Source organism: Sinocyclocheilus grahami, unplaced genomic scaffold (genome assembly GCF_001515645.1).
Source record: "Sinocyclocheilus grahami isolate Dianchi unplaced genomic scaffold, SAMN03320097.WGS_v1.1 scaffold91.1, whole genome shotgun sequence".
Classification (NCBI taxonomy): domain Eukaryota; kingdom Metazoa; phylum Chordata; class Actinopteri; order Cypriniformes; family Cyprinidae; genus Sinocyclocheilus; species Sinocyclocheilus grahami.
Window position 1 is genome coordinate 1,557,416 of NW_015505270.1, and position 14,781 is coordinate 1,572,196.

Sequence of the window (14,781 nt, forward strand, 5' to 3'; positions counted from 1 at the left end):
GTTTTTATAAACGGTTAGGCTAGTTTTTGTTGTTGTAGCCTACTGTCGTGTAGCGTCCTCTTGTGGACTGTCATAACTTCACTAAATTCAGGTTGTTTATTGGCATATATGGTTCCACCAAGAACCTTTTATTGCACAAAAAGTACTTTATGGTGGCAAAAGATTATGGAAGTTATTAAAAAAAAAAATTCTTAAAAGAAAAGTGGCTAAGATTATTTAAGTTATTAAAATTTGTTTTTTTTTCTTAAAAGAAAAAGGGGCTATGTTCACTGAAACGTTCTGTGGGAAACCCAAAAATGGTTCTTCACTGGCATTGCTGCGTAAAACCCTTAATGGAACCTTTCTTTTTTTTCGAATCAAAGACTTTCACATCACATGTCAATGCAGCCTGAAATTAGATTTAAAGTAAAAAAAAAAAATAAAAAAAACGGATATACAGCTATACAAGTTTATTTTAATTTTAAATAATAATATTGGCGTTACAATTTCTCATATTTGCTGGGGGTTGTGCTTTATCTAGGCTATCTGATTAGTTTTGAGTTGAATTAATGCACCTTCACACCATTCACTAATCAATTTGGATCATACCACACGACAAACGGGGGATCATTCCAAACAGATATCCGGCGCACACTACATGCTAGAATGACCAGTTCAGTCCAGGCTCGACGACTGATTTTATTAAAAACGATTTCCTTAGAAATACAACGCGCTGAGCTCAAAGCAGTCTTTTTTTTATCAGTCAAACAGTGTCATCTGTTGTCACCGTGCGCCACTGAACTGCAGGCGACCCCCTCGTGCCGCGCAGTAGTACGTCCCTCAGCTGGAGCGCGAGAGAGGTTCAGATTGAGCGGAGAACGGGAGGATTTAAATACCTCTAAACGGGCGACCTGCTCAGCCCTTCGGGTGCGGGAGGGTGACTGTTTTGTGTCTTTTCTAGACCGGGGGAGCAGGGGGGTGGTGGTGGAGGAGGAGGAGGAGCGGATAATGAGCTATTCTTGTACCAGCACAGGCAACAGCCAGGACCCATCGTGCTCTAAGAAGTCCGGCGGCGTTAATCCCGGTAGTTGCAGCAGCAGCGGAGACACCGGCAACGGCAATAACCGCCACAGCATCCGCGGCGGCAAAGCGAACTCGAACCCTGATTTATCCGAGGCCATGAAAGTCAAGAAGGGCTGCAACACGGCAGACGTCGGGGTCCCCGTCACCACAGAGGAGGAACTGCTTGCGAACGAAACGATCACCCCGGAGGATGTGCTGGGACTGCAGAAGATCACTGAAAGTAAGTGACCGAGTGGATCGGAACACACTCGGAATATTTCGCCAAACATCGTGCGTTGTCGCAAAGCTATTGAATACGTTGCGCTTTGTATCAACGCAGGCTTCAGTAGATTGAGTAATCACAGATCCTCTTGTTTATGAACACTTCACTGTGCTATATACGCCATATTGTAGCAATTCTAGATCAGGGGGTTTCTTTAATAAGTAAGACTGGAAAAATAACTTGCTTGAAGTACAGACTGAACCAAACAGGTTTTATACAGACCATCAAAATTTCGACCTATTGGTGTGCAAATATGACATTACAGTGCATCAATGTAGCTCACTCTTCAGAGGTCTTCATTGGGGTTATATGACCTCTTACTGGTAATACTACTGAAATTGAACTTATGTATTGAATGACTTTGGAAATGGGAAGAAATAAATGGCATGGGCAGTGTAATTTTCCAAGGATCAACTATAATTAACCTCCTTCAGCCTTGCAGTCCTAAGCATGGTTAGGTAACAGGTGGCCAATAAGTCCTCCATTACTGTTTTTAAAGGCCAGTGCAATGGCTTATACAACATCCACGTCGCATGAACCTTAATGAAGAGGCTGCATGTAATGCTAAGCTATTAGAAATGCCTCCAAAAAAGTTTGGATTCTAATTAATTATTTTTTAATTAATTAATTTTTAAATATAAATTCCTGATTAGTTCTAACCAGTTTGCGAATTATATCAGGACTTGAATGCATCTAGCATTTTTAACAGCAGTCATTATTTTTCAAATTTATGATATATAAATGTACAATCAAATTAAAGTACAGTTTGGTTAATTTTCCCGCTGATATTGAACAGAAATCCCTTGAGTTCCTATGGTTCTCTTGTCCATTAGCTACTTTCGAGCAACTTTGCATACACTGAATAACTTGTAATGTGACTTTAGTGGTTACTGAAATGTAATTTGAGAAATGTGTGTGTGTATATATAAATTATGTAAATATATGTAAAATATTTACACTTCCTAGGATTATATCCTTCTCTTGGCAGCCATCTTTCTCTGTTTACAGTTAATATGTTCATCATCCTTGTATTTTTGTATCATGTATAAAATACCTGACTTTTCTTTTTTTTTTTCTTTTTTTTTCTTAATTTAGGAAAGAAGTGAAAGTTTAAAAAAAGTTTTAGGAAAGATGTGTATATTAAGTGTTTTAATTAAAGTTCTAATGAAGATGAAGAATGAACACCAAACATGATAAATGTATTTGGCTACACATCTTTATGCATCAAAGAAAAAAATAAATAAAATTGATTCATTTTACACCTACATTACACCTGCATTTTTTCATGTTAAACTATAAGATATTTAAGTTACAATAAGTGTCACCCCATAACAGCTATTAATAATATTAATTATGATTACTCATGACAACAACAATAATACAGATTCATGAACCAAAACATTTATCAACTCTTGCTGGAAAATGATGCTGTGATTTGTTCTGTTAGCCATCCTGATAACTATATCTTGGTAAAGGGATGTATGTAAATGAGCAGGGTAGTGGGCCATGTTTTTGTCAGATGGTAAGTTTATAATGTGCCCTACAAAGGTGCAGATCATGTTTGTTTCCAGCCCACTCAACCAGCATGTTTATTTGCTCAAAGCAGTTACATCATTTCACCTGTTTGCTGTGTTTGACTACATAAGCTGTCCTGTTGGGCCTCTCTGAACATCTGAGAAATGCTGCCCACTCAAAGCAACAAACCTGTGCTTTGCTCACAGTATACAAGACATATTTTAGTGCACCAAAACCATAAAAAATTACATCTTATTATATTAATGGTAATATAATAATCTTAATTAATCTTATATTAATCTAATCTATTGCTGAGCCATGAACATGTCATATCATCTGAGAGCAATTGATCGAGGGTTTGAAAGCATATGTGTTGGCTCCTAATTATTCTGAGTGACCAATATTAGCACCTTTAGATAATACATTACATGCGGAGTAATTGTTGAGGCACATGTTGATATTTTTACCATGGCAACTCTTTCTGCAGGTTGAAGGTGGGGCAGGAGCCCCTCATCATGGCCTCATTAAGAGCAAGTTTCCTGCAGACCTGAAGCTTTAGAGAATCCGTTACATACATGCAGTTTTATGTAGAAATGGGCATATTTTTTATTATAAATGTGATTATAATTCAAAATATATTTCTTTGCTTGTATGATGTTGTAATGTTCATAATATAGGCTTGATCGTAAAACATTGTTCTGAAGTTTAGTGTCAAACCATTCCAAATTCATCAGGTTCAAACTTTGAATTTTTCTGCCTTTAAAAAAATTAAATCTTATTATATTAATGGTAATATAATAATCTTAATTAATCTTATATTAATCTAATCTATTGCTGAGCCATGAACATGTCATATCAACTGAGAGCAATTGATCGAGGGTTTGAAAGCATATGTGTTGGCTCCTAATTATTCTGAGTGACCAATATTAGCACCTTTAGATAATACATTACATGCTGAGTAATTGTTGAGGCACATGTTGATATTTTTACCATGGCAACTCTTTCTGCAGGTTGAAGGTGGGCCAGGAGCCCCTCATCATCGCCTCATTAAGAGCAAGTTTCCTGCAGACCTGAAGCTTTAGAGAATCCGTTACATACATGCAGTTTTATGTAGAAATGGGCATATTTTTTTATTATAAATGTGATTATAATTCAAAATATATTTCTTTGCTTGTATGATGTTGTAATGTTCATAATATAGGCTTGATCGTAAAACATTGTTCTGAAGTTTAGTGTCAAACCATTCCAAATTCATCAGGTTCAAACTTTGAATTTTTCTGCCTTTGAATGTTACTTTAAGCCTTACATTCCTGGCATTCTATGCATTTGCATTTAACTGCATTATTTTTTTTAAATCATTGTAAATGTCTTTCTTGAGCATCTTAAATTGAGTAAGTCAGTATCAGGCCAGAATTTCATCAAAGCAACTTTGTAATTTGCTTTTAGGCCTGTAGAGAGAGTATTCCATGGTCTTTTCAAACCGTTAGCTTTGCTTCTCCAGTTAACCCTCATTGTAACCATAACCAATAATAGTTGGAAGGTGCATCAAATAGCCCACCAGAACACGCGTTTACGAGAGAGTGAAGTTCTAGCCGGATGATGTAATACGTAGGCGTAGCCTAAGCTCCGGTGAGACGACGAACGCGGAAGCACTGAGAGAGCAAAACAAAACACTGGCACGAATTAGAAGTTCAAAATGAGGATTTGTATAGAAAAATGTCAGAGGATTTCGATATAAGCCAGGAGGAGACTGGTTTTCCTTTGCTAAACAACAGAAACTTTGCCTCCTTTGCTCCTGTAAACAAAACTTGGTTCTCATGAGACTTGCATATATTACTGGAGCTTACGCTATGCCTACTTCATCTGCTGGAACACCACTCTCTCGTGTATGCACGTACCAGTTAGGGGAAGCTAGAGATTATGGTTTATAAAGTTCTAAATATGGATATTTTTCTTACAAAAACTAATCTATTTGCTTCAGGCCTTTATTAACCCCCCCCCCCGGAGCTGTGGAGCACTTTTTTATGATGGATTGGTGCAGTTTATTGAACTTCCTTTGGAATATTGAATGTTCTTCTTTCTCCCGTTCTTCGTTTTAAACCGACACCGCGTCTATAGCTATGTTATGTAGCTTTCACTCAGTCAGTTTTAGATGTTAATCATTAAGAAGGCTCAAATGGATACATGGATTTACTATCCACATCTGATGAAATATAATTCAAATGAATGTGCTTGGAGGTGTTTAAAGTACGTCGACAAAAACCCTTGTCCTCTCCAGTATTCATCTCTAATTTAAATGTAATATCCTGTTCCAGTTCCAACTCTATGCACACAGTTTTCAGAAAGTAATTTATACAAGGCTGTACTATAGCAGACAAGCAAATCAGAAAAAAGCTCATTACTCTTCCTAAATTTACCAACTATGTTGTTGTTCCTTAAGACTGCGTGCAGTGTGTGAAATCATACTTCAACCAGCCAGTTTGTTTTACCTCACTGTTAGTTCTGAACTGCAGTTTCTGCATTGTTTACCTCTTGCCTAACTCTGAGTTGAATAATTCAACATGTGACCCAGCTTCATTGTTGATCTAATGAAATTATATTGACATATATTCAAATATGAGACTCTGCATAACTGTCTTCTCCAGCAAAAATTAAAGCACTGCTAAACGTACGTTTAGATCCTGTCTACTTAAGAATCATAACTTCAACTCCCAGTCCCTGTTACAGAAATGTAAATTTGCAGTCTGAGTTTAATAGGAAATTAAGACTAATGGGTAGTTGGGAGTCTGTTCTGTATACTTACGGTCTGTGTGAATGTTTAAAGTCAGCATAAAATGTAAATGTATCCTTTCTATTTAAGTGCATGGTATTGATCTTTTTGTGAACGATTCATGCAGATTTTTTTTTTCCTCCAATCATTTTGTATGCATAAACCCAACGTTAACACTGTTTTATATCACTGTCCTTTTTAAAAATATAAAACACCTTTGTGTCCTCTGTTCTTGAGCCAGGTTGTTTTGATCTGTAAATGCCATGTGATGCATTGCCAATGCCTACTCAATGTGCGAGTATGCCAATCGCACACATTTAGAAATTTTTTTCACAACCTCTATATATCTCTACATATATTCATGGTGGCATCCCTTGCCCTTTTGGTGCTCTCCACTGTCTGCTCTTACTGTCATTTCCTGTGTCTTATTCTAGTGTCTATATCTGCACCTCTAAACTCCAGATGGCTAATCTGCCAAGCTTAATGTGCTAAAAATGTACACCACTCCTTTGCAACCTAGTGTCCTTAGCACGGCCCGGTGTCATGAAAAATTCAATCCTCCTGCAGATTCCAGTCCCCCTTGGACCCCAAGAGATAGCCGTTTGTAAAGCCTGATGATGATGATAATGAATGTGTTCCCTTTGACATCTGAAGATTAATAGTTTTGAATGGAATGTATGGTACTATCATGTCCATTATATTGCACGTTTTAATATCAGTGTTTTGATATGGTTACGTATCCAAACTTTAGGACATGGATGACGAAATGTTAGCTTGGCATGCTAATTGGTTAGTATGCTAACTGAAAACCAGACTAGTTCAATTTGACCATGTGTTGTACATATCAATATTTAACATTTTCAAATAATGAAATTTGCATACAAACATTTTCATGAACAAATCATGATTCGTCAATAAATTTTGTACTACATTTTATTCTAAATTTATGAAGAAAAAAAAAACAACTAAAGTCACACTCTGGGTTGCCTTAGAATTGTGTTAAGATGAAATTTTAATCTTTATGCCCTTAGAGCTTTAAGTAAGGCCAGGGTTTCTGGACCAGTGCCTGATTTTACTGCACCTAGACTGTAGATGGAGCACACATTAATAATGCATTGACTTTTTGATTCAGATCATTTGACTTGGTTGATCAGATTCACAAAAGCCGCCTTGTAGTTCAAACAGTAAGCATGGTGCATTTCAAAATCACGCAAGGTCCCCAGATAATACTAATCCCGTGCGAATAGGGCTTAAGTTGCTTTTGATAAAAGCATCTGCCTAATGCAAAAAAATGTAAAACCTGGTTGAATAATTTTTCATAAATCAGAAAAATTATTTGTTTTACTAGCTGGACTCCATGATCGTTCACAGCGGTTAATGGCTCACCGGATGGGAGGATTGTCAGTGAATATAATTTTTGGCCTGTTCGTGCTACTGTTTGAACAAGACTCGGATTATGGTACATGAGTCATATTGACTAATGTTATGAGATGTATTGTACTTCTGCTGTCATTTTGAAGCATAGGGCACTAATTACAGTACATTACAAAAAAAAAAAAAGCCTTATGACATTTTGTTGAACCGTTCCTTTTAATAATTAGACCAGTTTGGTAGGGTTGGGTATCGATTGGGTTTTTTACGATACCGGTGCCAAATCGATACTTCTAAAACGGAACCAGTGCCTAAACGGTGCTTAAAAAAAATGATGGATAACATTAAAGAACATTAAAAATATTTAAAATAAATATACACGGTATTCACATGCTCCTCGGATGCTCTCATTTCCCGAGTTGTGCTTCCCTTACTCTAAGGCTAATAAATGTATTTCACGATCTGGGTCATTATTTAATACAAAATATTTAATACAAAACCACACATAATGTTTCTACTGTATCTGTCAATCACTCTATTTAGTTAAAATGAGTGAATTGACATTGAAATGAGTGCTGTCTGTCACTGTCTTTAATCAGTTCTGTGAATGACTATGGTATGCCACATGCACTGTAATATGTTTTATATTAAATATAACATTTTCAAATGAAAATAGCAACATGATCGCTTTATAAAGTATGTGTTAAGGGCTAGATTTTCGCTGGAGGGAACAGCTGTGGTGTGATGAGGGGTTAACGCAGTGAAAACTTTACAGTAGATTGCTCCCTCGTGAACTTTAGTAAACCGTATTTATGACAAAGGACTGCACAGATACAGATATTATAACAATCTATCGAAAAACACACCTTGTGTCCTCCGTTTCTGTTTGATTCCGCTCACACTGCGCCGCCGCGGTCTGCGGATTGAAGAGCGGGCTGAAAGACGGGGAGGAGACGAAGTCTGCATTCTGCAGCTGTTTTCATATGAAATTTAAAGGGGACTGACTCTGAGGCGATCACAAATTTGTGTACAGTATATGGAGAACCAGGACAAATATTTCGATCGATCGCTCAGGCATTTAAGAAGCACCGAAATCTGCATTCTGATTCGGTTATAGTACATACCGATTGCATAGGGTTTCGGTACCCAACCCTACAGTTTGGTTCATTTAATGTTGTACAAGGCCTACAATCTTTTTTTTCCTGCTTGCAATATTAGTATTAATGTTGGATGGTTGTTGTATGCATTATAATGCCATTGGCTGTAAAGTGACTGTCTAATAATGCTGAGCTATTTTAACTTGTAATTTTTGATATGACTTGTTTGTATTTTTGGTAAATTTTGTAATCTTAAATTGATAAATCACTAAGACAAACTGACATCTGAGAGCTAATTCAAAGAGTTATTGTAGAGCAATATAGCTGACCGGAAACAAACTGGAGAAACCATTCCAACTTGTCATATGAGTCATTTACATAGATTTACATATTTGTATAAACCCAGACTGTGTGATCAGAGAGCAGCTATTTAAAGAGACAGATTTGTTCAGTTTCAAGCAACGATGCTAAAGGACATGCACACAGAGAAAGCGGTCACATAACACGCATCCACTGCCTGACAGACATTCAGTGACTTCTTGTTGCCCTTTTATTACTTTGACTCATGTTTTCTATTCTTGTTCAGCACTTTAAACACTTCTTTGTCATGCCAGTAGGTTGGTCTTGTTTCTACAGTGGCCCATCCTCTCACTATGGCGTTGCTTGCTGCTAATACAGAATGATCTAGGGTCACGTTAAAACTGCCAAAGGCACGGCGGTCATGCCTGTGCTGGCCATGAAGTGAATTTTTTGGCTGGGCATTTACAAAACTGAGCCTAAATCTACCAGACATGTGTAATATTGTGACCTCTATCAGGTTCTCTTGCTCTACAATGTGCATGTGTGTGTTTGTGTGATAAGAACATCAAGTACCCATTGAGGTTTTCCTGTTCGTGCGTATGCAAACACATTTTGCAAGAACGTGCAAAACGGTTTAAATTCTCTTACGCTTTCAAAATGACAGTGTTCTGGTCCTTTTCAGTGGTTCTCAGCTGACCCTGTCAGAACAGACCTGTGACCTATTTTAGGGTCACGATCTACCAGTTCAGAACCATTGATCTAGATCCGTTCATTTGAAATATCAGTTAGTGGATTGCTAGTTAAGGATTGCTTTGTACTTATGTCGAAGCATCTAGTTTTAGTTTTTGTTTACATGCTTAGAACATATTTTAAAAGTTATTTGTAGAAAATTACCACTGTAAATTGGAATTCCATGTCATTTATTTGTGATATAGATTAGTGAGTGGTTACTCACATTTCAGGCTTATCAGACCTTGTGGTTTATTTTGCTGATGATACACTTAGCAAGCTGTTTTTCAGTTTGACTGCTTAAATGTAGCAAACTTTTGGTGGTTGAGCAAGTATGTTAATGACTATACCCACAGCATGTTTTAAATAGTTGGCTAGGTTGTGCCTAAAGGTAAAAAAAAAAAGTACAGACGTTCTCATTTTAATGAGTCATGTTTCATACACATCTGTATTTGTGCTGTGTTTTTTTTTCTTTATTTTATCTTGTTTTTTTCTTGTCTGTAGCCTGTTTTATATTGTTTTTTTTATATATATTGTCTTATTGTATTTTTTTGCCCTTTTTATATTTTGTCTTTAGTTTATATGTATATATAGTTTATGTAATCTTATTTTAGAATATAAAATCTTGGTAACACTTTTACATTGCTCGTTACATGTACTTAGTAATAACAGTATATTATGCAGAATTACATGCAACTAATACTCGGTGCATAAATGTGTAATTACACTGTAACAAGGACACCTTAAAATAAAATGAAACAATATTTTGTCCCTCACAGCTGGAATGATTATCATTACCATTCTCAGTTGCATGCTGGATTCAGTGTGGCACAGTGAATTCAAACTATCATTGCTTGCATGAGCATCACAGCTCAATATTGGAACTCCTAAACCATGGCTCTGACAAAATGTTGGCTGTATTCCTAAAGAGAAAATCTGTAGTGTAGCTTCCAGGAGCTGTTGAGTAGAACCCTTCCGGCACACTCTGTCTCTGCCACCCACCGTGAGACATGCTAGTGTGACACCGGCTCATTCCCAACTCATAGACACACACCTGCTACTCTGTGCATTACCTCTCTGTTCTGGGCGAAGTGCCCGAGAGCGGATTACAGGCCACCACTTAAATCTACTGCTATACACACACTTGTGCAGACTCCATCACTCTCTGTATCTCTCTTGGCGTAGATGAATAGCCAGATGGCATGATGGGGTGGAGAGGTGAATTTGTACAAAGCTTCATTTGTGGTCCGTGAACAGCAGTCGATGTTAAATGAATTTGTGTTGCTCTAAAGGTGTTCATTATGTAGCGGATACTGAGGAATTACATTGCAGCAGTAATCCGCATTACTATCGCTGTCATTCACTGCACAGATTACTTAACGGGTTTAAAGGTGAGTCCGTTATTGTAAACATCTTCCAGTGAATGAATATACATAACCTAGTGTTTTTGTGTGACTGTGTTGCCCTCTGACCACTATAGAAATTGCTCACTTCCTAGTTGTAAAGAACTGCTTAAGTTTTTTTTGTAAACTACATGTGAAATTTGAATTAAAAACAGAAATATGCAACTGTGATTTAAGCATCGACAGATTTTGAAAATCCTATGACAGATGTCAATACTATGATTTAATGTTTCTGTAACTCTTTACAATAAGGTCCCATTTGTTAAAGGGGTCATATGATGCTGCTAAAAAAAACAGTATTTGGTGTAATGAAATGTGTTTATGCAGTTTAATGTTCAAAAAACACATTATTTTCCACATACTGTACATTGTTTCTCCTCTATGCCCCGCCTTTCTGAAAAGCTCATCGGTCTGAAAAAGCGAGGGTGTGCTGTGATTGGGCAGCTATCCAGTGCATTGTGATTGGCCGAATACCTCAAGCGTGAGACGGAAATGTTACGCCCCTTGCCATATTGTGATGATGCCCTGTCAGGCCGGAGCGATGATTCAAAAACATAAAAACCCATTATAAATGAGGCATTTGTTGCATCCAGTGGGGACATAATTATGGATTATAATGACTTATATGGTCTTTTTACGCATTGCGTTGCATCGCGCCGCGTAAACATAAAACCATGTCTGCATTTGTGATCGGAGAAATGACAAACAACAAGCGCTACTCTACACTGCCCAAAAAACTCGCTTTAAATATATAAAATATAAAAACTCTTTAAATATAAAAGACGTACTTGCAGTCTGTGAGTCAGAACAGCCGGCATTGTAGTCTACTCTACCAGGATCAAGAAACAGTCCTCCATAAAATGTGCTGCACACAATATTTGGGTTGAAGTGTTCTGGAACAGTGTTGTAAATGCAACTTAACCACTGATTAAGTGGTTAACTTAACCACCACTTCTAGTCGTGTCCATTTTTGGAAGGCCAAACAAAGTAGTTTCGCTTTCACAACGAAACTGCGTCACACACCGCGCGGCCTACAGTCAGCAGAGGGCGGGGGCTAGCGTGAGGAACGGCCGGAGGGTTAGAGTGAGCAAAGGACGAAGCAGATATCGTCCTCTTTTGGAAGAACAAACAAAGTTTCGCTTTCACAATGAAGCACACAGCGTCTTTACGACATGGAGGCGGAAACAACAAAACTACAGCAAGAGTAAAAGTTACGCCTTTCTTTGCGTGAAGATTTGGGCGGCGTTATGCAAATCTTCCCACATAGTGACGTAGATACGTGGGGGCCTGTTAGAACGAGCCGTTTTAGATAGATAGATAGATAGATAGATAGATAGATATATTCGTATAAAGAATATCTCTTTGGATTTGAGACTTTAGTCTTTGCAACTTTACAGATCTTCTTTATGCACCAAGAGCTTGTAACACTCCAAATATGGAAGCATATAGGTAGCGAAATTCAATTTAAAATGCAAAATGGCAATGCAATATTCAAAATGGCAACGCAATATTCAAAATGTCATTGTATTTCTGTATTTAAATATACATTTTCCATTACCCATACGTGCAAAGTTTGGTGCAAAAGTAAAATGAAAATTTAAATTATATAATTTACATTTGCCATTTCCAACAGTAGTCTTTATGTAAATTGCATGCACATTTGAACGCTTTATAAGTTGCGAAATTAAAATGAAAATGTATAACACAAATTGATTTGATGTGTAACATGTTCAAGCAGAAATGGTAGCAAAATTGTCATTTAAATGCTATTTGTCCTAAATGCATTTAGACTAACAGGTAGAACACTTGGGATTGCATTTTCATCATGACGCCGTGGGACATGTGTAGCAAAATTCAATTTGAAAATGCATTCCGAGCTGACCACGCCCACGCCCGAGCTGACCCTCCGTCAATCATTGCTTCAAGGCAGGGATTGGCAGAAGCGTGTTACGTTTGGATCGTTTGAAACATGGCGGCTGGAGATCTGATAAGATCGCTGAATTCACTGGCAGATGAAGTGGAGCGTGAACAGAGAAATATATGAAGCGTTAACAAATACAGCTGTGTATTGTTCATGTTTGCTCAGGTCAATTACATGCTAACCAATACAACTTTTGATTTTATTAATTTTATTTCATTAGAAAATCTTGAAATTTAAGATTCAGCAATTTTTATTAAAGTATTTTTACATGTTAACTAATGTGGTTAAGTAATGTTAACAAATGTGACCCTGGACCACAAAACCAGTCATAAGGGGCCATTTTTCGAATTTGAGATTTATACATCATCTGAAAGCTGAATAAATAAGCTTTCCATTGATGTGTGGTTTGTTAGGATAGGACAATATCTGGCCGAGATAAAACTATTTGAAAATCTGGAATCTGAGGGTGAGAAAATCGCCTTTGAAGTTGTTCAAATGAAGTTCTTAGCAATGCATATTACTAATCAAAATTTAAGTTGTAATATATTTACAGTAGGAAATTTACAAAATATCTTCATGGAACATGATCTTTACTTAATGTCCTAATGATTTTTGGCATAAAAGAAAAATCTATAATTTTGACCCATGCAATGTATTTTTTGGCTATTGCTACAAATATACCCCAGCGACTTAATATCGCGCACGATTATCACTGACGTTTAACACCTCGTGACTAAACAAAGGGCCCCAATGTGAGTGTGCACACTGACGCGCAAAACGCGATGCGTAAAAGCATAATTTTTTTTTTTAATTCCTCGGGCTCGTTTTTTTGGTTTGACGCGCCGCGTTAACTGGCTGACCAATGAGATTTGCGCATTTGTTCACATGCCTGGAGCTTCTGAAGTTACAGTAAAACACGACTTGGTGGCACACAAGCACAAAACTGTCTTGCCAAGCACACATTGATACCTAACGACAAAGAGGACGCAAGTAGACCAAGAAGATGCATCGAGGCAAGATGAATGTAGAGCTGCTGGTCTCATTGGTGTCTGAACACAAAGGGCTTTATGACAAACGTGACGGCGACTACAAAAATCTCGATAAGAGGGTGTTGTTATGGAGGGGAATTGCAGATCAAATAAGATTCGATGTGTACTGGGGTATTTCTGTTTTTCATTAAGCGCCATCTAATGTCAGGGAGTGAATTTGCATGTTCACTCGGCTCATCGCCTGCGAAAATCGCTTTGATATGAACACAAAAGACAACGCGTCTTAACGTCTTCGATGCGAAAAACGTCGGCGATAAGCACGCGCGATAATCGTCCCGGTGTGTACGAGGCTTTATTGTAAAATGTTTATCTCTTAAGCCAAATTCAGGTACTTTGCGAATTTATTACATTTTCTTCTTTTTCTTTTTATTCTTCTACTTTTACTACTTATACTTATTATTATTATTATTATTATTATTATGTCACTTCATTTACAATAACACTAAGTATAATAATGGCAGCATCATAAAAGTAAAAAATTAAATAAAATTACACATGATTACAAATATGACTTGCTTTTAACAATTTCTTTAATTTATATTTAAATGTTAAATAATTTGTTCTACTGCTTGATTCAGTTGGTAAAGTATTCCAATAATTAATAGCTCTAATTGAGAAGACTGACCGTCCAAATGTTGTACGCCTAAACTGTACAGCACAGTCTCCTCTAGTAGTTGCTCTTGTTACTCTGCTGTTATTATCCTTATGCATTATAAACTGGCATAGTGAGGGAGGTGCATAACCATTTAAGATCTTAAAAATCAAGCAAGCATCAACCAAATGTTTAATATTATCAAAACTCAATAAATTATGTTTTTGAACTATATTGCAATAATCATAACTATTAGTCCTCTGATCAGATATTTTAAGCGTCTGTTTGTACAGAGAATAATTCGTTTTTAAAACTGTTGTGCTTGCTTGTGACCAACTAGTAAAACAATATGTAATGTGAGAAAAAAATCAGTGCATGAAAAGTTTTGCTGCTTCTACAGTGGGTACGGAAAGTATTCAGACCCCCTTACATTTTTCACTCGGTTATATTGCAGCCATTTGCTAAAATCATTTAAGTTAATTTTTTTTCCTCATTAATGTTTAAGAATGGTCTTATATGCCTGAAGTTAGCCAAATTAAATTTAATAATTCTGGCTACCTTTTTAGCATGCTTTTAAAATGTCAGTTGGGAATCTAAAATTACTCGAGTATTTAAAATCAGAAACAACCTTGAGCTTTTCTCCTTTAACAAGTACATCAGGATGAGGAATCGTTGTCAGTTTTTGTGAGAAATACATACAAATGGTTTTG

At 36.9% G+C, this 14,781-nt stretch overlaps 1 protein-coding gene across 2 annotated transcripts; it reads left to right on the plus strand.

Moving 5' to 3' along the window:
- The first annotated feature begins 619 nt into the window (after positions 1-619).
- Positions 620-3,346, plus strand: LOC107587222 (uncharacterized). 2 transcript variants are annotated; one of them, XM_016274917.1, is made up of 2 exons: positions 620-1,282; positions 2,420-2,535. In XM_016274917.1, the coding sequence occupies exons 1-2, from the start codon at positions 646-648 to the stop codon at positions 2,428-2,430; spliced, it is 648 nt and encodes a 215-aa protein (XP_016130403.1). In that variant the 5' UTR covers positions 620-645; the 3' UTR covers positions 2,431-2,535. The 2 variants fall into 2 exon arrangements, with proteins under 2 accessions (XP_016130403.1, XP_016130404.1); XM_016274918.1 differs by lacking the exon at positions 2,420-2,535 and adding an exon at positions 3,327-3,346 and having other exon boundaries at positions 621-1,282.
- Positions 3,347-14,781: the final 11,435 nt, after the last annotated feature.

Bases quoted from the DNA above. Each gene is read 5' to 3' on its own strand.
- LOC107587222 (XM_016274917.1), top strand. From the start codon at position 646: ATGACCAGTTCAGTCCAGGCTCGACGACTGATTTTATTAAAAACGATT.